Raw genomic sequence first — 22,268 nt, 5'->3', positions numbered from 1 at the left:
CCTCTATTTCATTGTATTGTTTTCTCATGTAACCCTCATTTTAAGTTATATTCTGTTCTATCTTAAAGCAGATACATTTCACTGACGTGGAACATATTGCCTCTATTTATCAGATAAAACTCCAGGGACAGTAGCTGAGTATGTGTTTTCTGGACTCTGCAAACTGGTGGAGTTCTCTATGCTCCCAGGATGGAAAACATTCTAGACACATTCCTGGAATATGCAAAATTTGGATTCAACATGTGCTGTCTTTGCTTATGCCTGAATGGCTACAAAAATTTTCATGGCAACAGCAAATACATCCTCTCCATGCTTTTGAGTTTCCAGTAGGCTGGCTAATAGGATTCTTCTGCTTTCATACTGGGTTGTTCAGCAACATCTGCTCTGTGACATCAGGGTAGGTCAACTATGAGAGACCTGTGTCAGTCATCTACATACTGAGATTTGATAGAAAAGCACATAATTGCTTTACTGTCATGACTTTTCATGGCTAAGTGTGCAGAAGTGCTGACAGCTATTCTTGAAGTTCTTTCCTTTGCTGAGGAAAGCCAGTGGTCAACTGTCCATCCCTCAGGCCTTGACTTCTTACCAACCGAAGACCATACTGTAAGGTTTTGATAGCATGGCAGTGATGTAGAAACCCTCAGGTATTTGTAATCTAGCAAGCAAATATGGTTGCTTAACCACATTTTCCTTCTTGCAAAGACAGGGACAGGGGATACAGTTGTAACAGCAAGCCCAGAAATGGCTTGGGGTTATCAAAACAGTTGCAGCACACATGAACAAACACTTCAACTTTGCCAAGTTAAATAGCCAAAGCATTTTGCTTGGCCAAGCGTGCTCCCAGCTGATTGTATTCAGCAGGTCCATGTGTATCATCTGGCAAGGCAGAGGGAAGGCGAGAGGTGCAGCACAGAACAAGATGTGGTGGACTTGAGCCTTCTGTGCCAGCATGGGCTCTATCCTCTCTGCGTTCCCTGTAGCAGTGTTTTCTTTCTTGTACTTGAGTAGTCATTTCTTTTTGTGCAGCTGTAAGGCACTGCCTTTCAGTTCTGGGATCCTGTTATTCCCATTTGGTGTTTGCTTTGCTGATGTGTCAGGTGGCAGAGAGCTCCCATTTGCTTCGCTGCCTCCACTACTGCACAATGATGGTCCCGTGCACAACCCAGGAGAAAGAAAAGATTTGTGCTGTTTGTAGAACCGTAGAATGTTTTGGGCTGGGAGGGACCTTAAACGTCATCCAGTTCCAATGCCTTGAATGGGCTAGTTGCCAGCCACCACAACAGGCTGCACAAAGCCCATCCAACCTGGTCTTGGGCACTTCTCTGGACAACCTGTTCCAGTGTCTCACCACTCTCTGAGTAAAGAATTTCCATCTAATATAAATCTCTCCTTCATTTAGCTTAAAACCTTTGCCTCTTGAGCTACCCCTATCTGCCTGTGTAAAACACTGGTTTTCCATTGAGAGGTAAACTCCTGCAACCCTTTCCAGATCTGGATGGTGAGATAAGAAATACATTTTGTATATGATAAATTTCTAAATTTCATACAGGCTCAAAGGCAGAGAAGACTAAATTCTCCCTATCTCTGCACTTCTCCAAACTAACCAATCTATGCAGCTAACTGATGGTTATTCAGTTGTTCTTAGAAGCGCTCAGTGCTTAATAATGCAAGGGATCACTCTTTTTTTCACTTGTTCTGTGGCAGAAAAGAAAATGAATGTTCATATAAATCAGTTAATGCCAGAGTGTGTATGTTGTGAGAAAGAATACAGATACATGAAAAACACAGCTATCCCATCATATCCAAGTCTGTAATCTCAAGATTTTCCAGTGATATTGGCTGAGAAGTTGTGTGTGAATGCTTAGCTGGGCCAAGTATCCTCATTTTTCATGCCAGTGCAAATCAGAGAAACTCCACTGAAACCCACAATGTTCCACTAGAATAACATTAGAGAAGGTAGTAAGACTAGTTCCAGTAGATATGTTTTGGATGAGTGAGATATCTGAAATTTTTCAGCGTTTTGTTTGGATTAAGGCTTTTGGTTCGAAGATAGGCCTGCTGAAGAGTGACCATTATAGTGACAAGTAGCCAAAATATCTGAAAATGTGACTAGAAAAGCCTTGTGTTTATTTGGTGCTTTGTACACAAGAGTCACTAATTGTGTCATGAGATGTACAAGAGACTATGTTGTTGCCAACTTCTTAGGGACATCACATTTGTCCCTAACATGGTCAGTGCATTTGTAGCCAGGACTTGACCCATGGTTGTGCTGCATCAGAGCAGGACAGGGGGTGCACCTACATCACTCCTGAAATGTCATCCTATGCTTCCATGTGGGCTTTGTGCCTTTGCACATAGGCAAAGGTTCAGTGTTGGCACCTAAGCACGCAGGCTGTTTAGCAGAGATTCCTCGAGGACCCTGAAGGCCAACAAAGAAGGACCTGCTGCCCAGGAATGGGATATGCAGAGTGTGATGTGTAAAAAAGGACTGATCCAACCCCAGTCTCCTCCCAAGCCAAAGGCACATGCTCCTCATTAACGGCCGTATTGCATGACTTGGGGTTTGCAGAAGAAGATAAAAACAGTGAGCTCATCAGAGAAGTTAAAACAACAGTGAGGGAAATTTTTGTAAATATTTGTGTCTTTGGGGCCTTTAATATGATTGTCATTTTCTCTTCCTGCATTTAAATAGCCAAGCTGTTATTGTTTTGGACTGTGATTTTGTTTTTGAAGGGCAATCTCTCAGCCTGTACATCTGCACCCCACCTTTAGACAGCCCCTACACTCAATATACAGTCCTGACAGGAGCTCAGCACCGCAGAAGCATCCAACTCATTACCTTGTGCATAAAGAAGGAGCTGCTTCATCCAAATGGACTTAAAACTACAGGAGAAATTCCGTCCCAGGGGCAGCTGCATTGACACCAGTGACTAGATTCAGTGTTGCCTGCAATGGCTCTGCACTGGGGTCTGTTGCGTGTAAAGGAGAGAGATTTGACGTGTCTGTATGCAACTGCTTTCCCTTTGGAAGATTCTCTGTTGCTCTTGGAGTGGAGGGCTGTGATGATAGCCAACTGCCTGCTGAGCTTGAGATGCAAATTTTTTGCATGAAATAATAACCTCACGCCCACGTAAACTTAAGCTGTTTCTATGGAGAATATCCTGGACTGGTCTAAAACCTCACCCTGATTGCTTTTTTAGTTAGAAATCCTTGGAGAACTTTCAAGTGTATGTGCGTATATACATGCACATATATACGTAAGTACATATATATGCAGATTTTAAAGAAAACCGTATGAGAGTGAGATATAGTGCTTGGCAATGTGAAAAGCATTCTTTAGGAGAGCAATGAGTGGCACAACTTTCTGGAATGGTGTATTGCTCTGAGAGACAGCAATTACTCCTCTGCAGTGTCTCTGGGGCATTTCGTTTACCTTGGTTTCTTTTCCAGTCTTTGTCTGTGCGGATGCTAATTAATTTGAGGCAGGACATGCATGTGTGTGCAGTGGCCAGTAGGAGGACATGCTGAATTTAACATGTTTGTGCAGGTAGAACGATGATTGTTACCAGTGTGCCAGCATTATGGCTCCTATTGGGATATCAAGGAGCATCCAGGGTGTATTACTTCGGATCTGTGTCACTTCACATGGAAAAGGATCACATAATGAGCAACATTTGCATCATGCTGATTTACCGCTTTTTTTTTCTCATTTATTCTTCCAGATCATCAAAGAGCCTCCTCCACCTCCTGCAGAAGACAGTGAGGTAAGTAACACCAACAAGCCAATTTTCTTGATGTTTAGGACAAGATTTTGTTCAGCTTCCTTAGAAGAGGTTATGATTCTGCTGCATGGTAGAGTACGGACCTGCATTGAGCACAGCAAAATAGTTGAGGGCAGCTGGAGCCAAGGCTGTTGAAGGAACCTCTATCTTGTTAGCACTTGTTTCCTTCAAAACAGGCCTGAAGTAAAACTCCAAATCAAAACATGTGTGGACCCAAGTGAGGTTTACATTTGGGTCCAATGCTGAAGGTATTTGTGAAGGCACACATCTCTCAGAATAACATCACTCCATGCATCTATATACAAACATCTGGCTTATTTTCCAAGTGGCCGTTTCTGTTTAGGCTGTATGGATATCCACCAGTTTCACCAGCTTTGATCCTTGGAATGAAAAGGAAAATACTTGTCTAAAATTGCACATGCTCTGTTCAGCATCACACATGCCTCCAAGCCGAGGGACTCAATTGCTGAAGTTAATTAAAATACATCATTCTGGAATGCTGGTTCTCTGGCCAACGACTGGAAGGGGAAATTACATCTCTGTGCTAAGTAAGAAGGCATACTTCATGTATATGGAAGCCCTTCTAAAACTAGTAAGTGTTGCAAAAGCTAACCAGTTGCTGCAAAATTGAGCCAGTTGCAGCAGACCTCAGGTTCATTCTGGTTAAACTGTAAGGATATCTCTGGACGTGTTGTATTTTCTCTTTGATTCTGAGAGGAAGAGTCCATGCAGCTCTTAGGATGGAACAGGCCTCAGTTCATCAGTCTGTTTCAGAGCTTACCTCTAACAATGTGTTTGCCAGTGGCATCTCTGCAGAGAAACAGCAAAATTGCATTAATTTGCTACCTGTAGCTTACCTGCTTCCCTCTTAATGCACTCTATACAGTATTCTAGATGTTGTTCCTACTGTTTCTGTTTTGGGACCCTGGGATGAGGGGATTTAGCTACAACAATCTGCTGACATAGAGACTAATCTGATAGCAGATAGAAGATTCCACGTGTACTTTCCACCATATCATATCCCCTAAACTCAGTACTCAGTTATTCTAAAACTACCTTGTACAATCAGCAGCCAGAGGAAAACACACTATTATACTGTTTCAGAAACTGGAAAGCATCAGAGCAGTGCTCAGAGATCAGTAACACTTGGAGCTGTGACTTCTGTGTTACATGTTTTCCCCTACAGAAGCCTCCCACTGGTGGAAAAACAATAGGAGCTCTAAAAAGATGCAGTTTGTTGGTTTCATTTACTCTTGCAGAGCTGGATCCAGAGAGTGGGATTGACAGTAATATGATTATTTCAGAGAGGAGTGAATACTCCAAATTTTTTACTTTGCTAAAAGCGAGTAGAAGATGGAGTTGTTTTTCTTACAATTTGTGAATAGCTTTCTCCCTTGTAGAAATCGTAGTAACTACTCATCTCCAGAATGAAAAAGTGCTAATCCCTTAAGCAGCAGCATTGCAGTTACAGTATGATTCTTTTATTCTAAAAGCCTTGGCAAAAATAAGACTTCTTGCATCAGCAAATTTGGGAGCTGAGGCCCATATATATGTCTTTGCGCTGCAAGGAGAATGAATTATACCATAACAATGAGGGGAAAGCAGCATTGCTGTCAGAAACCCACCAAAGGTTTTATTGAACTCTGCTTTGAAGGCATTTTGAGACATGTTGGAGCCACGCTCACTGTTGGTGAGGGAAATCATTACTGACTAGAAACTTTTAGTTAACAATTAATTAACAATTAATTCATTTTGAAATCGCAAATGTTGTCAGCTCGCCGCTGTGTTCTTCAGACAATGCAGGATGCTGGAGGAGGCTGACCCCAGATGAAGGACTGGTTTTAGAGCCAGGAAGGATTGAGTTAATACTAATCGGAAGAGGTGAATGCCTCGAGGAGTCAGTGAGCACCTTGCTGGCCTGCGATTGACTCATTGATAGTGGATCAAAACTGCATTCTTCTATTCCCTGTGAATAGGAAGGCTCTTTCTATCCATGCTGGAGGAAGGCACAGCTGCTTTTGTTCAAGCGCCCATCACTTTCAGGCTGGGCTTATTGGAACAACTTACTGGCTTAGATGAGAAATGTACCAAGAAACTGAAGTTGGTTCTCATTATTGCAACCCATCTTCTACAGAGAGAACAAAGAGGCATTTTGCAGGGCTTTCCATCTTCCAGCAATTTCCTTTTCACTACCTGACCTTCGCCAGGGCTCTGCTACTGGGCTATTCCATGGGACAAGTTCTGATTGTGTCATAAGGTGCACTCCCCACTGTCCCCAGGAGGCACATGCTCTTCTCATTGCTTTCCTGCCCTTCTAAACACCAGGCAGTGTCAACATAGAATCACAGAATCACCAGCGTTGGAAAAGATGTTTAAGATCACCCAATCCAACCCACTAAACCATGTCCTGTGTGTCCCATTACATCTAAACATGTGCTGTTCTTATCTTTATTTACTGTTGTGACTGTGCTTTTTCCCACAAAATGGATTCAGGGACACAAAGTGCCCTGAAACCTGGTAAAATCAGGCAGGACACCGACCAGATGACCTGAGTACACCCTCTCCTCATCAGTAAAAGCCAGTTTTTCCATGCTGCTCAAGCCCAGGCTCCACAGTCACTCCTACCATGGTGCCAGGATCAAGCCACCAACCACCAATTGGATAATCGTTTTGCCTGTTGTCACCCTCCCCACATACACCAAAACACACATACACAAGAAAGTCCTGGAGGGAAAGCACCATTCAGCAGCACAGTCATGAGATACTGAAGATAATTATTGCTGTCATGGAAAGCCTGCATGAAATGGAGGATTTTAACTCACTGCCTGGCAGCTACTGTGAAGTCAGCAGATGAAACCTTCTGTTCATCTTGATCTCTTTGTGAACTAATTTCTTTCACCACAGCTGAACAGTCACAAAGCCAATGAATGACTTACACGGATGGAGCTGCTTGCACCCTCACTGATTGTTGTTTATTAATCCTTTCCAAACCACTCTTTCTTCCTGAAAAGCCTTGCTGGGGAGATAGCAAAATCAGCTCAGAGAAGTTCAGATGTAATTTCTTGTGGACACCAAGGCAGGAAATGTATTCTGTTATTCCTGAAATAAAGCCAGGTCTCAGCAGTATGCCAGCTCTTTTCCTTCCCCTTTCTTCCCCTTTTACAATGTGTTGTGGATATTTGGGAGGAGGAGAAAAGGAACCTTTTGAGATACAGGCATTTAAAAGAAAAAGAGCTAGGATGTTATTGGAAACAAATGAGGTGTAGGCGGTACTTCTTGAAGGTGTGGTCTTTTATAACCAAATTTAATGTGAAATATGTAGGCTGATCCAGCACAACGTACTCGACTAGTGTAGAGGCAATGAACTGTGGGATGTATTCCCCATGCACTGCAAGGTGGGGACATAAATCTGGGGACTTAGGGTATTTTGTTCTGTAGGACAATTTCCTCTGTGACTTCAGGTATGTTATTTCACTTTTCATCTTGCTCAGCATCTGAGCCATAGAGTGGGAATCGTTCAGTGTCTCTTCTCCTCTATCAATATAGGGGTTCTCTTTTAGTTATGTCCCAAATACACTTTACCGTCTGAGGATATATTCTTCAAGCAGGATCTTTACCATGGATAAACCAGGAATTCCGTGATCAGTAAGACCATTAAATGCTGGTTTTCTAAGCAGTTTTGTCTCAAGGATAGTCAAATAGGTGGATTTTCTGGTGTCTAACAAGAGCTGAGCTCTCTCTTCAGCCTGCTCCTTAGTAGAGCACCAGTAGAGCATCTTTTCTTTGGTGTTCTTATGATTTTTTAGTTCTTTATGACAATGCTCTGCAGGCTTGGCTGGAAGAGGTGAAGATACGAGAAACACCAAGGGCATGTTCTTGCAGAATGACTCAGGGATGGTTAAGACTGGGCAGGGTTTATCCGATTGTGATGCCTGGTCCATGAAAGCAAAAATTAAATGTTTCTTAAGAACCAAGAAAATTGTCCTCCAAATCTAACAATGCCTTTGCATCTAGGAGGTGGCCGTGCAATTTGGAAGTGGGCCTGGTGTTGGGAGCAGGGGTTGGAGTGTAGGAAGCTGCAATCCGGGAGGACGACGAATTTTACATCCAGGTTTCCTCTGCTGTAAAATTAGATGATAACAACAATTACTCAGAGGTTTGACTGCCCCATGTCATACAGTGCTTTCTGCAGGCAGAGCTCTATAAATGCTAAATTCTGACAACATCCAGGCTTTGCAGAGACAACTGTGAAAATAATTATAAGGGTGGGGAGAGGAATAATTTGTCCAACCTTTTATATCTGGCCAATTTTAGTTTGAATTTTTATCCTGAGTGGTTCCATGTCCCTAGTGGAGCCTGAATTATCCTTCTGTTACCCACAGATGAGGTACCCTCGGGTCAGGGTCAAAGCATACAGAGCCCAGCATGGCCTCTGAGATAAACACATCTTTGTTTTCTGAAATCCAGCAGTGATGAACCTGGATCTCTGACAGTGAAATGTAGCTCTGTCCTTATTATTTTGTAAAAGAAACTCTAGCTCCATCTAAAGCAGATTAGAGGGATGGAAAGATGCCAAGTTCTGCACAGTCACTTTCCAGCATCCTTAAATGCACTTGGATTTTCCAGGGCTGCCTTTTGTGTTGCTGTTGGGTCAGAGCTGAAGTTCCTTACGCAGTTCTTCCTCAGGAAAAAACCCCACTGTAGCTAATATTGGCCAAACTGAGCCAGGATGTGATAATTCATCCACGTGGTATTGGCTCAGATCTTGTGAATGGGGCACTGAGCTGGGATGCTGGTGTGGGGACTGTGTTCCTCCCCATTCTTCTGCTGGCTCCCCACTTTGACCCCCAGCTTTCCCGTTGCTTCACTTAAGCAATTCACGTGTGTTATGAGCACATTTGTCAAGTGTGTAGGAAATCGTTGGGTTGTTGGATTTTTTTTCTTTCTGCTCATATTGCAAAACCTCCCATGCCCTTCAAAACATGTAAACAGGCTCGTCCAGAAGAAAGCTTGTGACTTTTGTTTTTCAGATGTTTGCTGTAGTCCTTTTTTGCGCGTGTGGTGTTTCTGTTGTCCTGGCAGAAGCCCTCCTATCTTAGATCGAAGCGACTTGCAGGGCTTTCAAGGGCTTGTGGGGAAGATTTCCTAAACCTTGGTATTTCCTGTTGTGAGAAGTCCAGTCTGTGCTCAGCTGAAGAGAGAGAAAGAGAGAATTGCTGAAGGAAAATATTTAGATGGCTTTGGTTTCTTTTCTTTTCTTTTTTTTTTTAAATTAAAAAAAGTCCTCGTGGAAAACTTCATGCAGAGATATTAAGTTCTTAGGTTGCAGCAAAGAGCCTCAGCTACTCCAACGAGAGAGAGGAGATCAGCTTCGAAGGAGAGAAGCTCTGTATTTATGATTCATTTGCCTACTCTCCCTTGAGATCAGGACAAATTTTGCAGTCCGATTGATGGTTTTGGTTTGTTTTAAATAATAAAAAAAACACTTTTGTTTGGCATGAAAAGCATAGTTTGTCTCGGATTTTTATCCCTCCTCCCCAGTTTTTCAGTTTTCCAACCGGAGAGTTTGAATTCAAAGTATTTTTGGCTTTCCCAGTTTTGGAAAGCTCCAAAGTTCTGGAGTTTTGCCAAATCCCTGTGAAGAATTAAAGAAAGAAAGGGAAAAAAAAGAGAGAGAGAGACCATTTTTCATTTCTCTCCGCATTTTTCACAGGAAATACTAAACGTTTTTGATGGACTCTGCTTTTCTGTTTTGCCAGTTCACGGACTGCGTTGTAGAAGTTAAAGGGAAAGGCACTGCATGGGTCATAGCGTATGTGCAGTTCTTACGGTGTACCCATATTATGTAGAATACACCAATAGAAATTAAAAAGAATGAAAGGTCTCTTCAAAACAAACAAATAATCAAAAACACACGTTCTTGCTGGAGCTTGATTGTATCCTTTGGGTGGTGGTGGTGTTTATATTATGAAACATTTTCTTTTCACGAGTGCACATCCTCTTGAAAGCAACCAGCAACAGACCACTACCTTTACAGCACCAGTTCTTACAGGCTGAAAGGGCCATACAACCTGTAACTATTTACCCCTTACCAACTCAGTTCCTGCTTTCTAACAGTGCAACCCTTTCCTTCTGTTTTGTAGGAGGAAGATGACGATGGTCTTCCAAAGAAGAAATGGCCAACAGTGGATGCTTCTTATTATGGCGGTCGAGGAGTTGGCGGCATCAAGAGAATGGAGGTAAGTAGACACCAGCTTATATATCAGAAAATCTCAGTTGTGAACTCAGTTGTGAAACACTCAGGCAGTTTAACCAAAAAGCTTGGGAGGCAGGTACAAACTTCACACTTCTGTGCATTGGAACCAAATTCTTTTCTATATTTGAGAGCCAAATAGATGGTCTTAAGTCTTAGGACAGTCTTTTCCTCTACTGCAGTACAGCGTTTGTGCCTGCGATACAGTGGCAACATTCCCATGCAAATTGCAATGAAATACTCTTACAGCTTTTCTCAAGCACTTCTCCACCCTCATTTTTCTGCTGCTGTCATTTCAGGTGCGCTGGGGAGAAAAGGGCTCCACAGAGGAAGGCGCTAAATTAGAGAAAGCCAAGAATGCCAGGGTCAAGATGCCAGAACAAGAATATGAGTTCCCAGAACCCAGGAACCTTGCAAACAACATGCGCAGACCTTCCTCTCCTCGGAAGTGGTACTCTCCAATCAAGGTAAGTTCAGTCCAGCAATGCACCACATAAAGCATTTCCAGATCTGTGTTAAGCAATCTATTTTCACCTCCATGGGTAAAGATGGAGAACTTTAAACTGTGATCTCAAGGTGCTGGTAGAGGAGCTGTGCAGAAGGAAATCCCTCTGAACAAGTGACCAGGGGCAAGTGCTATAGAAAGGAGCCATATGTGCAATGGCAATTTCCAATGAGGTTAAACAGATTTCAGGGTTGCATTGCTTTCTTAGACCAGAATAAGCAGCTGATCAGTTACGGTGGTCTAGCTTCTGTGAAGTTGTTACAGATTCCACTGTGCTTGCAAAGTTAGTTCCTTTAGTCGATATTGCTTATTCTCTGAGAGGTAGGGAGCAAATTGCATTTTCTTTCCTTAGAAAGAGGGAAGAAATATGAATGGAATTGATCCTAAATGTCACCAGAGATGTTCTGAGAAGATCAAGGATTGCAGCACAGCACATGGATGTCTGCCAGCAGACGTGGGTCACAGGGCCAGCTTCATGCAGAAGGGATGCCCTGCAAGAAGATTTTGGCTGTATTAGGATGCCTCAGAAGTGGAAAATCAAATTCATGCTGATATCAGGTCAGAAGCAATGCAAAGCTGCTCAGCAGTCACCCACAGGAACTGGGGAGGGCTGTCCTGTGCCATCTGAACCAAGCAAGGAACTGGATGCTTCACTGAAGCAAAACCCTTCAAGGCACATGTGAATGTTCTTCCAGGATTAAGAGAAACAAACCACATGCAACAGATATCAGTAGCATCATCCACTGATGATGTGTGAAAACACTCCAGAGTCAGAAAGCTAATCTCTTGCAGTCAGGACATGTTGAGATGTTTCTAGCAAAGGATTCTCTTTGTTACTACATTTTTCAGGGTTAATCCTTTCGGGAAATGCTGAGACCCTTCTCCTATCTTTTCAGTTCATGGCTATTTGTAGCAGCACTGCAGTAAACAGAAAAGACTAGAAATGCATAGTTCATATCTGAGTGCAAACCCTGCACTGCTGGAATCTGGATCTCGTTTTGAAGAGTGGTCATTCTGGTTAAAATATCTCCACGGGCAATTTTGTTAAACCCTCTGATGTTGAACACAACTTAAGCTTTATTCTAAGTAAGGAAGTGCCCCACTGCTGAAATTTTTAGTCCCCTGTTTTCTCCCTGTCTGGTAGCAGCCAGCCGGTCAGAGATACTCTATCTGCTACGTTGTTACGACACAAATATATTTCACTACAGTACACCCAGGTTTCCCTGCGTTGTATCTTGTTATTGACCAGTGGAGCAGTGCCCAGAGGAATCGGGCAAGTAACAGGTTTTGGCTTTCCTCAGTCATTGATCTTACTGCTGGTTCAAATCCAGCAATTGAAATGGCAAAGATGCTCAAGGGAGTACAAGTGGTTTCCGGAGGATACAGAAACGTGAGCCTCTGTGAAAATTTGGTCCAATGCCTTCTCTCTTTTCCCTCTTAAAGATTATCATCTAATAAACATAGCCTACCAACAAGTCATTTGCAATTGTGCTATAATGACTTCAACATGTGTTCATGAAAGTTATTCCTTCCCTTGGTGGGACAGGTTACAGACTCCACTGTTCTCAGTTCAGAGTCCGCAATTCAGTAAGCACCATCCCATATAGCTGCTCCTTTGTTTCTAAATTCATTGCATTGTCATTTACATTAGTGCAAAGTGTTTGTAAGTTACACCAGTCCCATCTGGGAGATTTTCACTCCTACTACGTGCTCTTGGAAATGAGCTCATCGAGCTGAAAGAAGCAGCTCAGTTGCTTTTGTGTGCTGCAGCCCAGATTCAGGCACACAACACAATACTCTAACCACCTAGGAACTGACAGAAGCACTGATTTTAGCACAAAGAGCCTGAATACATGCTCGGGCAGTTGGAATCCATGTGGGCACCACTACCTGAGATTATTAGCTGTGAGAGCTAGGTCTTTGCCATCAGAGATAATGCTGAGTTTCTCCCCTCTGTCTTCACCAATTCATGATGTTGGATGACAGTCTCAGGAGATTTTCAGTTTGTTTTTAGAAATTATTCTGCATGGCAGAAAATCAGTTTTGAACTCAGGAATTTGTTGCAGATTTATCCCAGCTGGGAGTTCAAAAGAAGCTTGAAGAAAAGATTCAATGTATTTAAGTTCAAGTTCCGTTCTGATTCTGGCTGGGAACATCTTTTGCTTCGTAACAGCAAGAATTCAATTATTAGGGGACTAAGTGTTAGAAGTATCTCATGGCTGATATATATTTCTGTTTCCTTTGGAAAAGTCTCTCTTTTCTACCATTCAAAGTCTACAGTATAAGGACAGGTCCAATCCAAAGCCCCATATCCAAATACTTCCTAACTTTGGCATGTTCCACAACTGGATAGTATTTAGCAGCCTGAATATGTGGATGAGGTGGCCTAATTATTGATTACCACCACACCCCTTATTGAGCTGTACCTAACTGGATTTCTGTATCCAACACTTTCCCCATGTACAATCACAAGGACTCAAAAAAAGCAGAGGGGATCATTCCTATGAAGTAGAGGTCCTGCGATTACTTTCCTTGTGCAGTAAGGAACTAGCAAAATTGGCATAGCTCATCGGCACTCTTGACGGAAGCTCTTGTCCAGAACACATGAGCATATGAAGGTGAATTTATGTTGTGCTGTGCAGGGAAGTTATCATGGAGTTGTAAGAGGCAGAGGAGGGCGAGGAGGGACAGCCTATTAGGTCATTGGGTTTGCACTCAGCCAAAGCAGCATTGCTAGCTTGAGTCTGTCCTTCACTGCTTTTTCCAGTCTGGTTTTTAAAATAACATAGAGGCTTCCACTGCTTTTCAGGGGGAATATTTCCCAGTCTACTAAACCTCACCTGTAGGAAATGGCTCCTGATACTCAAATTTTCCCTCATCCCCAAGCTCCAAATGCACTCAGCTCCTTTGATTAGAGACATTAAGTTTCCACCCACCCCACTGGGCTGTTTCAAACACCTCTTTGGAAGGTGGCAATCTACTTATAAAGGAAGTGGGTAAGGAATTAAATCTCAGAAGCAGTGAACCAAGGTGGCTTAAATCTGACAAAGAGCCAGGAAATTCACATTTTAGGGCCAGCAGGCCTCCTTTTCTCCGTGCAACACAAGCATCAGCCTTACTTGGAGTTCTCTACCTTTTGCCAGTTTGTCTGATGGACTTTTTCTTCCCCTTAAATCCCCTCTCCAGAGTGGTGTCTGTATGGTAGGTAGACAGCTGTTAGCTGAGAGTGAATAGATTGCTGTAGAAATGCTCCAGAGCTTTGTTTGCTGCCAAATTGCAGCTACTGACACTTAACAGATTGTTATTATTATTGTTGTTGTTATTCTTATTTGCTGCTGTTACTTCTTAGCACAATGCCAACTGGCTTACCCCACTTTTAAAATATCACTTCAACAATTTGAAAGTCAGTGTAAATAACCCAAGGAGCATCACAAATCTAGAAACTTCTCAAGAGTCTTGCCAAATCCTCAGTTCATCTGACAGAGGGAGGAGCAGCAGAAAACGTAGAGGCAAGTGAAGGATCATAAAGGATTATGAGGATAATGCCTTTTGGTTCAAGACACGCTCCCTGCTGCAGCCAGCCACGGGTCTATGCTTTGGTTTGGTTAAGAGCTTTTGTCTCACCTCTGTTTCTGCCTCTGCTTGTATCTGCATCAATATCTTCTCCTCAGAGCTTTTATCGCACTTAGTTATCATAGAATCCTTTGAGTTGGGAAGAACTCTTAAAGGTCCCGGAGTCCAACTCCCCTGCAATGAGCAGTAACTTCTACAGCTCAGTCACACTGCTCAGGTCTTGGTCCAGCCTGACCTTGAGTGTCTCCAAAGATGGGCCATCCACCTCATCGCTGTGGTTGAGTCAAAAAGGCCAATAGCAGTCTCTAAACAACTGTAAATTTCCACTTTCTGGACTTCATATCTAGGAGGACGCAGTTTTATTTGCCTCCAGCCCATTTTTTTGCCTCCAAGCTACCTCGCACTTCAGTTGCAAAAGAGTTTCCAACCTAAGAGAGGCCCAGCTCATCTACTGGAGAGCACAGAAGTGCTTCTGTTTCCAAATGAATGCATTGCCATTTTCATTTCTTTAAGCAATATCACCCTTTCCATGATCCATTCCCTTTCTTCTGCCCAGATGTGTCAGGCAGACCATGAAGCTCCATTCAAATTCCCAAAGATGGGTCTTGTTTTTTTTTTCCCCAAGAAATCTCAGTAGAATGTTGGAAGTTAGGACTGTGGTAAAGACTTTTTTATTCCATGTAAAGTTGTAATTTTCACTCTGGTTTCTCACAGGAAAAAGGTATGAAAAAATGTACTTATTTCTTCAGTTGTCAGAAGGGATGGGAGACCAAGAGCTTCCATGAGCTGTGATGTAGGGGAAAAGATGGACTCAAAAGGAGAGCTTTCAGAGTGGAAGGATGGGTTTGGATTGATTCACAGACAGGGATGGTTTCCCTCTGGTGTAAGAGAGGCTGTCCAAATGCAGGAATCTGACAGAAGAGGTTCTTGCTTCTTCCTTTGAGAATTAGACTTTCCTGGCTCTCACCTTAGGAAGTCTTTTTTCCCAGTATCCTATGGAAAACAACATCTATGCAGTCATTCTATGTGTCTGTCTGTCTCCAACCATGTGTCCCTCCAACTCCCAAAAAAGCTTTGAAACGTTGGCTTAATACATTCATTGAGGAATGTAGGTGTCAGAAAGGATTATGGTCCTAATGGTTTCTTTAAAAGGAAAGAGAAGACTCCATATATGCCTTTCGAGAAAGGAAGAGTGTGCATTGAGTGCATTGTGCATTAATTCTTTAATTAGGCCTATCAGAGACTGTGATGTCTCTGTAATGGATATGTCAATAAGTAAAGTGTGTTGTTAACCCTCCAGAGAAATTTTTACAAATGTTTGGGTAGCATTCACTTAACAACCTGTGGGCCAAATGACATTAATTTGAAGATTTTGGTAAACTCCTCTGCAGTATGTAACATATCCGTAGTGTTCCATTGAGCCAGCCAACATGCTGCACATACAGAAATTCTTCTACAGACCTCCTGGAAGGTGAATCCATTTTGCAAGTGAAATCCCAACATAATACTGAATTTCAGTTGGAATCACATGCTTTGTGTGGCAGAGCAATACTGCAGGGAGGAAAGGCAGGGTATGGCCCCACATCTCAACCAACATTTCTGTCACTGAGAGATTTCAGCACACTGAGTTGTCTGGGTTTGTGCCTGCTCACATGCATCCGAGATCACACAGCAAGGTGAGCAGTTTGTCAAAACCAAGGCAGTGTGCACTGGGTGACTGACAGTGAGCTCATAGGAATACAGTATTCTGAAAGACGTGTCATTGCCTGGAGAAGATGCCAGTGCCAACTGGTGTGTGGGTGTGAGACCTGGTAAGGCAATCCTCTCCATGCAGAGATAGTTAATAAAATAGAATACTATCATAGAATCATTGAGGTTGGAAGGGCCACTAAGATCATCAAGTCCAGTCATCAGCCTATCCCCCCATGCCCACTAAACCATGTCCTTCAGTGCCACATCTACCCTGGTTCTTCAGACACATTCCACTGCACATTGTTTTGACACATAAATCCAGAGGAGGAGGAGGCAGAGTGGTGAGGAAATGTGGCATACAAATTCAACAGATTTCTGCATTCATTTAGCATTTTGCTAGAACCATGCCAGAAATGGAGTAGGTACGAGATCCTCTCAACCCTGGAGATATCTAAGTCACCAATTCTGGAGATGCTCAATAGCATACATGAAGAATAGGCACGGGCACTGCTGGCTGCCAGGCACATCTTCCTATTGCTCATCTGAAGGCCTTCTCCTTTGCACTTGCAGCAGGTTCAGAGGGAATTTCTGTAAGGGAAAACATTGCTCTTCAGTACCTTGTACAGGCACAGCAAATGGTTAAGTGCAAAATGTAAGTTTGTACAGCTCACTTGCTATTGTACTGAAGGTAGCATGCTGCATTTTTTTCCTTTCTTTCTTTGTGATTGCAGGGGAAGTTGGATGCTCTCTGGGTCTTGCTGCGGAAGGGTTACGATCGTGTATCAGTGATGCGCCCACAACCAGGAGACAAGGTACTGTGCCTCCAGACATTTCTTGCAGCTAGGGAAAAACAAAACTCCGCTGAAGCTTCAGACTGCCTTTACAAATAGGACAGAATGGTTGTGATTACCTTCCTCTGATAAGGCAGATACTTGTGACAGCTCAGAAGGAAAAGCAAAAGGAAAAGCATTGCTTGGGTGCTGGTTTAGGCTCCCAGACTTTCTCCTTTGTAGGCACAGAAGGTGATTTTACTGGAGCTGAGCATTATCAAGGTTGGCTTTATGATGTATTTAGATGCTTCTGTGCAAGAGACTGTATAATTGCTATTAGCTGAGGTCCTTCAACTACCACTGTGCCCTGGGAGACAAATTATTCAAAAAGAAAAGCAAAAGGTGCAAAAATTTACTGTAAAATTTACACCATGTGAAATAAGAAGACTCTAACCCCTATATGATCCTACAGAATTTCATTCTGTTCTTCTCTGGGCCACTGTTCTTCTGAGAGAAAGTCTGTGTCCCAGCCTGATGATATATAGGCTGCATAATTCACGAAATCATGAAGGTCAGAAAACACCTGTATGATCTTCTAGTCCAACATCAGCCCATCACCACCATGCCTGCTAACCCATGTGCCTGAGTACCTTATGGCAATCAGCTTCTGCCAGGACAGAAAGCAGAAAAGCATCAAATATTATGTCACATATCATGCCACTGTTCTGATGTGGTTGGAAATGCAGTGCTGAATTGATGGGGACAGCAGCATAGAAACATCTGCCAGTATTGTCTGCAGATGTCAGTGCCTTGAATGCAGATAGTCGAGAGTCTGTGTGAATGGTTTGCTTTCCTTGCAAGAAACAGACATAAAGGAAAAGGAGCAATCCTCCAGAAAATCTTTTCACAAACCTGTGTCTGCAGAACAATGAATCTGCTGCCCTTCATGGAAGTGATAGGAAATTTCTACCTGTGCAAATGCTGAGAATGCCTCTGGTTTACTAAGAAGCATGGCACCTCCTTGGCCCAACATGCAGCCAAGTGGCTGCATCCAACAGGTTTGGCTGTTCTTCATGCTGCAGGATGGCACTGAGCAGGATGCTCACCCAAATAGACCTAGATGCTACCCAGCCATGTGTTTCTGGTGTAGAGTTTGGAGATCAGCCAGCAGGGTAGAGCTGTTAAGAGTTGTTTCGGCAGTGGCAAGCTCAGCTGTAAATTCCTGTGGCCTCTCCAAGTGGCTTCAAATAGCTCCCTTGGACCAAGTAACGTGGACAGGTGGCAAGCAAAGGCAGCCTTGGTTCTCTGTGGGTTGTGAAGTCTTCAGTGTGGGCAAGTAGCCATGAGTCTGTGGGTTCTAACAGCTGTCTGCTGGCAAATCTGGGTTGGATCCTGTTTTACCAGGAAGCATAGATAAAGGAGCACTTTGCCCAGTTTGTCAGCAAAGGAGACCTAATGAGAGCTGGTATCAGCAACACCAAGCTGGTCCTGGGGTTTTACAGTGGAAGCACAGCTGGTTAGAAACCTCAGCCCTGGTAGACTGGAGCTATGTGCAAGCCCAGCCTTGCTGGCTGCAGGGAGCTTCAGGCAGCCAGACACAAGGCTTTGAGTTACTGCAGCACATGGGAAGGAGGGCGGCTGCAGCTTTCCAGCTTTTTCCTGGCTCTGCTTAACTTCATTGCCATGCCATCCATTCACAAAGCTCTGCTCTCCAGAAGGAAGGTCTGGCTTCTGAATCTTGCAATAGCTCTGAAAAAGGGGGAAGAGCTCGAATTTCCCTGTGTTACAGGGCCCCTCAATAACAAGCTGCCTGTGAAATGCTCAAGTTTTGTACCTTGGAGGGATGGCTGCAAAGCAAGGGGAGGAGAGAAGAGCCTGGGGATCCCAAACCGATTCTGTCCTTCATCACACTGCCACCAACAGCTGAAGAAAGCAATTTGCACCTCTTTCCCTCTCTTCCTTTGGTGTTGTCCAGCGGGCATCTTAATTCACCCACTGGCCAACAATGAAAAAATCAAAGGCAAATGAAAAGTAACTGAAAGGAATTTCTGTTTGCTTTGGAGCCCGAAAAGGAATTGGACTAAATCCCAGCATTACATCACTTTCATATATAAGCAATCCATTGCTATAATCAGTTACTTAATCCACTGCCAGCATGTTAGCTGAGCTGTTCAAAAAGATTGCTTGAGTAGAATGAAACATGGATCCAACTTCGAATGCTGTGTTGACTAATTGGTACTGTTTATCTGCTGTAGCCCACACAACTTCCAAGGTACCATAGGAATCATCAGGAAAGACGTTCCCTGGCCTAACTTCACATTAGTTTATAACAAGACATTGGTTCAAGCATAGTGACTAACAAATTTGCAATTTATATATGTATATGGAGAGGATAATGTAGGGGCTAAAGCTTATCTTCCAGTCTTCCTCCTTTGTGTGACTTTAGACAATCTCTGCTCATTGCTTGTGTTCATGCCCTCAGACCTTTAATCAAGTTTGGGATGCCTTACAGTAAGACTGCTTTGCAAAAGGCACAGCTATCACAATAACTGACTAGTAAGTGCTGCACACAACAAGAAAGCTGGGATTGCCTAAAAATAGAGTTGTGGGTGGGGGTTTACCAGCTGTACCAGTTAGCAGAATGTAAGATAAACTTTGGCAAGATTGTTTCTTGACCAAGGGATCCTTCTAATTTGGAAGACTTTAGGTTCAGGCCTTAACCTTGCAAAACATGCATACAAGCTTTCAGAAAAAAGCTTTGCATGGGGCTGAAAGTTCTCTATGAGTGTTGTCTGGGGTGTGCAGCACTCAGTGTATAGCTTTGCATTAGAGGTGCTCATGCTGATGCAGGAATTGCTGACTGTAGTGGGGATGGACGTGCTGGATCTGAAGGCAAGGTTGAGCTGCTGCCTTCTGTCGAGGCTGTTTTGCCTGAGCAGCACAACTTGCTTATGAGCCACACACCTTGCTTATGAGGCTGCCCAGCTTCTCCTGCCAGACCTTCATGAGGCTTCCTGCCTGTGGATCATCACCTCCAGTGTGACATCTGGGTTAGATGTTCTCCTGAATGGAGAGGTGAGGTCTTTTTCCAGCAGGACTGCCAGAAGAATGCCTACCTGAGTTGTCTTACCTGGCTTTGACCATTACAACTCCACAAAAGCTATACCAGTTATCATCAACTGGTCCTGATCACCACGTTATCATGTTGGCCACAACCAGTCACATGCCAGTCTGTCTTTCAAAGAGCAAACCATGAAGCAAACTCTGGTCTGGTTTGGAGTAGTCTTGTTAATCTGCGCCTTTTCTCCAAAAGCGGAAGGCATGTTCAGAACCTGATTTGAAAAAGCACTCAGAGAGGCTAAGATGCACGAAAAGGTTGTGAAATTCTTTTCTTGGAGTCAAACCTGGAAATGGTCTGAGGTTACCAGTAGACACAGATGTTTCCAATAAGGCAAGGAAGTCAGAGTCACATGGGATTCCTGTGGTCTTCTCACATTTTCAGGAGACTAAGTTTGCATTCTTGTCGGCATTAATGAGGTTATTTTTACATTCAAAACATCATCAGAAAGGGGTGATTTAAAAACACATGTTATTTTAGAAAACGTTATCACTTTTATAGTTAGGGAATGCTAAATTGTACAAAGTGCTCATTAGGAGTTGGATACAAATGAGTGTGTCTTTGAAGTATCAGTTGCATTTCCACAATGAACATCGTTCTGTCAGGAATTTATAGGAAAATAATTAAAATTAAATAATTAAAATTAAATGTTGGCAGGCTGCAAAGCTTGAGAACAAAATTGTAGGCTTTCTGTGCATAGTATTGCAGCATGGTCTTCCATTAATAACTGTGGAAAAGTTAACCTCAACATCAGCTATTTTTCATGGAACTAAGAGCCCCAAAGCCAGGTGATCTGCCCATCAGCTTGCAGGACTGCTTATGCCTTTTTTGTTTGTAAAAACAAAGCCCCGGGCTGGCTCTTGAGATGTTGGACCTCCATTTGTGAATTAGAGAGCAGCCAGCTCACAAAGGAAGGATACCACCCACATCTTGATCCGAGGCAAACTTCCCCTTATGCAGAATTACAAGGGTATGCATTGAACCTCAACAGGTTTGTTTAGGAAGCCAAGGTGAATCCAGGGATTGCAGGGATGAGAACTACTCACTATCTACCAGTAGGACAGTATTCAGCAAGCAGTAACTCCTGTTTTCCTAAGCCATTAGCACTACCCTGCTGGCTCTTCCTTCCCCTCCGGAGGGATGTTTACCACTACTTCTGATTAATTATTCTGGTTATCATTGCCAAAATAATAGATTTGTTTTTCATTTGAATTTCCTTATTTTCGTATCTCCTTTCCTTATACCCAATTGACTTGGTTACTCAGCCTCCAGATGAAAGTTTATAGTCCTGCATTGTCTTTGATGTGTCATGCAGTGTTTCTCCAAGATGAACTGCCTCTTTCCAGAAAGACGGTGAGAAGAATGACCAGATCTTCCTGGAAATGACACTTGTCTCACAGTGTAAATAAGCCAAATCTAGCTCCTGCAAAAGCAGTCAGCTAGCTTACACAAAAATGCCTACCATTGTTGAAAGAGCCACGCTCCCAAACTCTGGCAGAAGCCAAAGATTGTAGTTGTTAACGCTCATTCCCACACTTGAATTTGGCAAAGTAGAAGCCTATATCGTCTCGTTTCACCTTTTTTAGGAGTTTGAATGTTTTCTTTTCAGTAGGTTCCCCAGCTCAGTCAGTCCTGCATGACATAGTTACAGATACCAAGTGGCAGAGGTTGGCAGAGCAATGGGTGTTATCTGGGTTGTGGCAGATCTGAAGAGTCAGCTGCAGTCCCAAAGCTATGAGTAAGCTTCTGGGTAAGATTTCAACTGGAGGCTGAATTGGCAGAACTGTTCTTTATGCTGTGGGAGCCCTCAGACGCACAGTGCTTTATATGTAGGTATAGGCATGCATTGGTCACAAGCCAGCGTGACTGAGCTTATTCAGCTCTGACTTCAAATCACAGAATCATAGAATGGTTTGGGTTGGAAGGAACCTTTAAGACCATCTAATTCCAACCCTCCTGCTGTAGGCAGGGACACCTCCCACTAGACCAGGTTGCTCCAACCCCCATCCAGCCTGGTCTTGAATGCTTCCAGGGAGGGGGTACCCATGACCTCACTGAGCAAATTCTATGAGAGTTCTTCAAAAACTGTAACACAATGAATTTTAAAATATTTTGTTTTAGCCTTCAAAATATGTGGCTTTTGTGTTGCTTGGAAAGAACAGGATCATGTTAGTTGAAATAGAAACCATTGCACAAATACAGACCACTGTCTAAATATCTGAATTGTCCATATATCTAAGACATCACAGATTACTGAATTCAGAAAGATCAGACAGTGATAGTTTTTCTGCTTCTTTTTTTTTTCCTTCTAAATTTAGACAGGATGCTTATCTGCAGTATAGGATGCTGCCTGTGATACAGCTTATTATTTTGGGGGCATGTTTTTTGCCCTTATATGGGGCAAATCCCACCTCCTTACTGGAAATGCCATTTTGTACCACTCTTTTCATGGGAGTTGGAAATCCAGCGCAGCTTAGTACTGAGTAGTACTAAGTAGTACTAAGACCTGACAGAAAGCTCAGAATCTGCAGTACGTTTCACAAGGCCTTCTAGGTTAAGCCATAATGATGCA

General features: G+C 43.1%; 1 protein-coding gene across 1 annotated transcript in view; it reads left to right on the top strand.

The window, feature by feature from the left end:
• ANTXR1 (ANTXR cell adhesion molecule 1) overlaps window positions 1–22,268 on the top strand; it is a 78,969-nt gene that overhangs the window by 48,619 nt on the left and 8,082 nt on the right. Inside the window, exons 14-17 of the mRNA XM_042836195.1 lie at window positions 3,726–3,767; window positions 9,929–10,024; window positions 10,338–10,505; window positions 16,540–16,620. Of these exons, the coding sequence (XP_042692129.1) occupies window positions 3,726–3,767; window positions 9,929–10,024; window positions 10,338–10,505; window positions 16,540–16,620 (387 nt within the window). The remainder of the gene's footprint in view (window positions 1–3,725; window positions 3,768–9,928; window positions 10,025–10,337; window positions 10,506–16,539; window positions 16,621–22,268) is intronic.

The sequence above is a fragment of the Centrocercus urophasianus genome, unplaced genomic scaffold, assembly GCF_019232065.1.
Source record: "Centrocercus urophasianus isolate 14NV4802_14NV808 unplaced genomic scaffold, USGS_Curo_1.0 seq_58, whole genome shotgun sequence".
Classification (NCBI taxonomy): Eukaryota; Metazoa; Chordata; class Aves; order Galliformes; family Phasianidae; genus Centrocercus; species Centrocercus urophasianus.
Note: the sequence above shows the minus strand (reverse complement) of the source record. Positions and strands in the feature narration are given on the sequence as shown.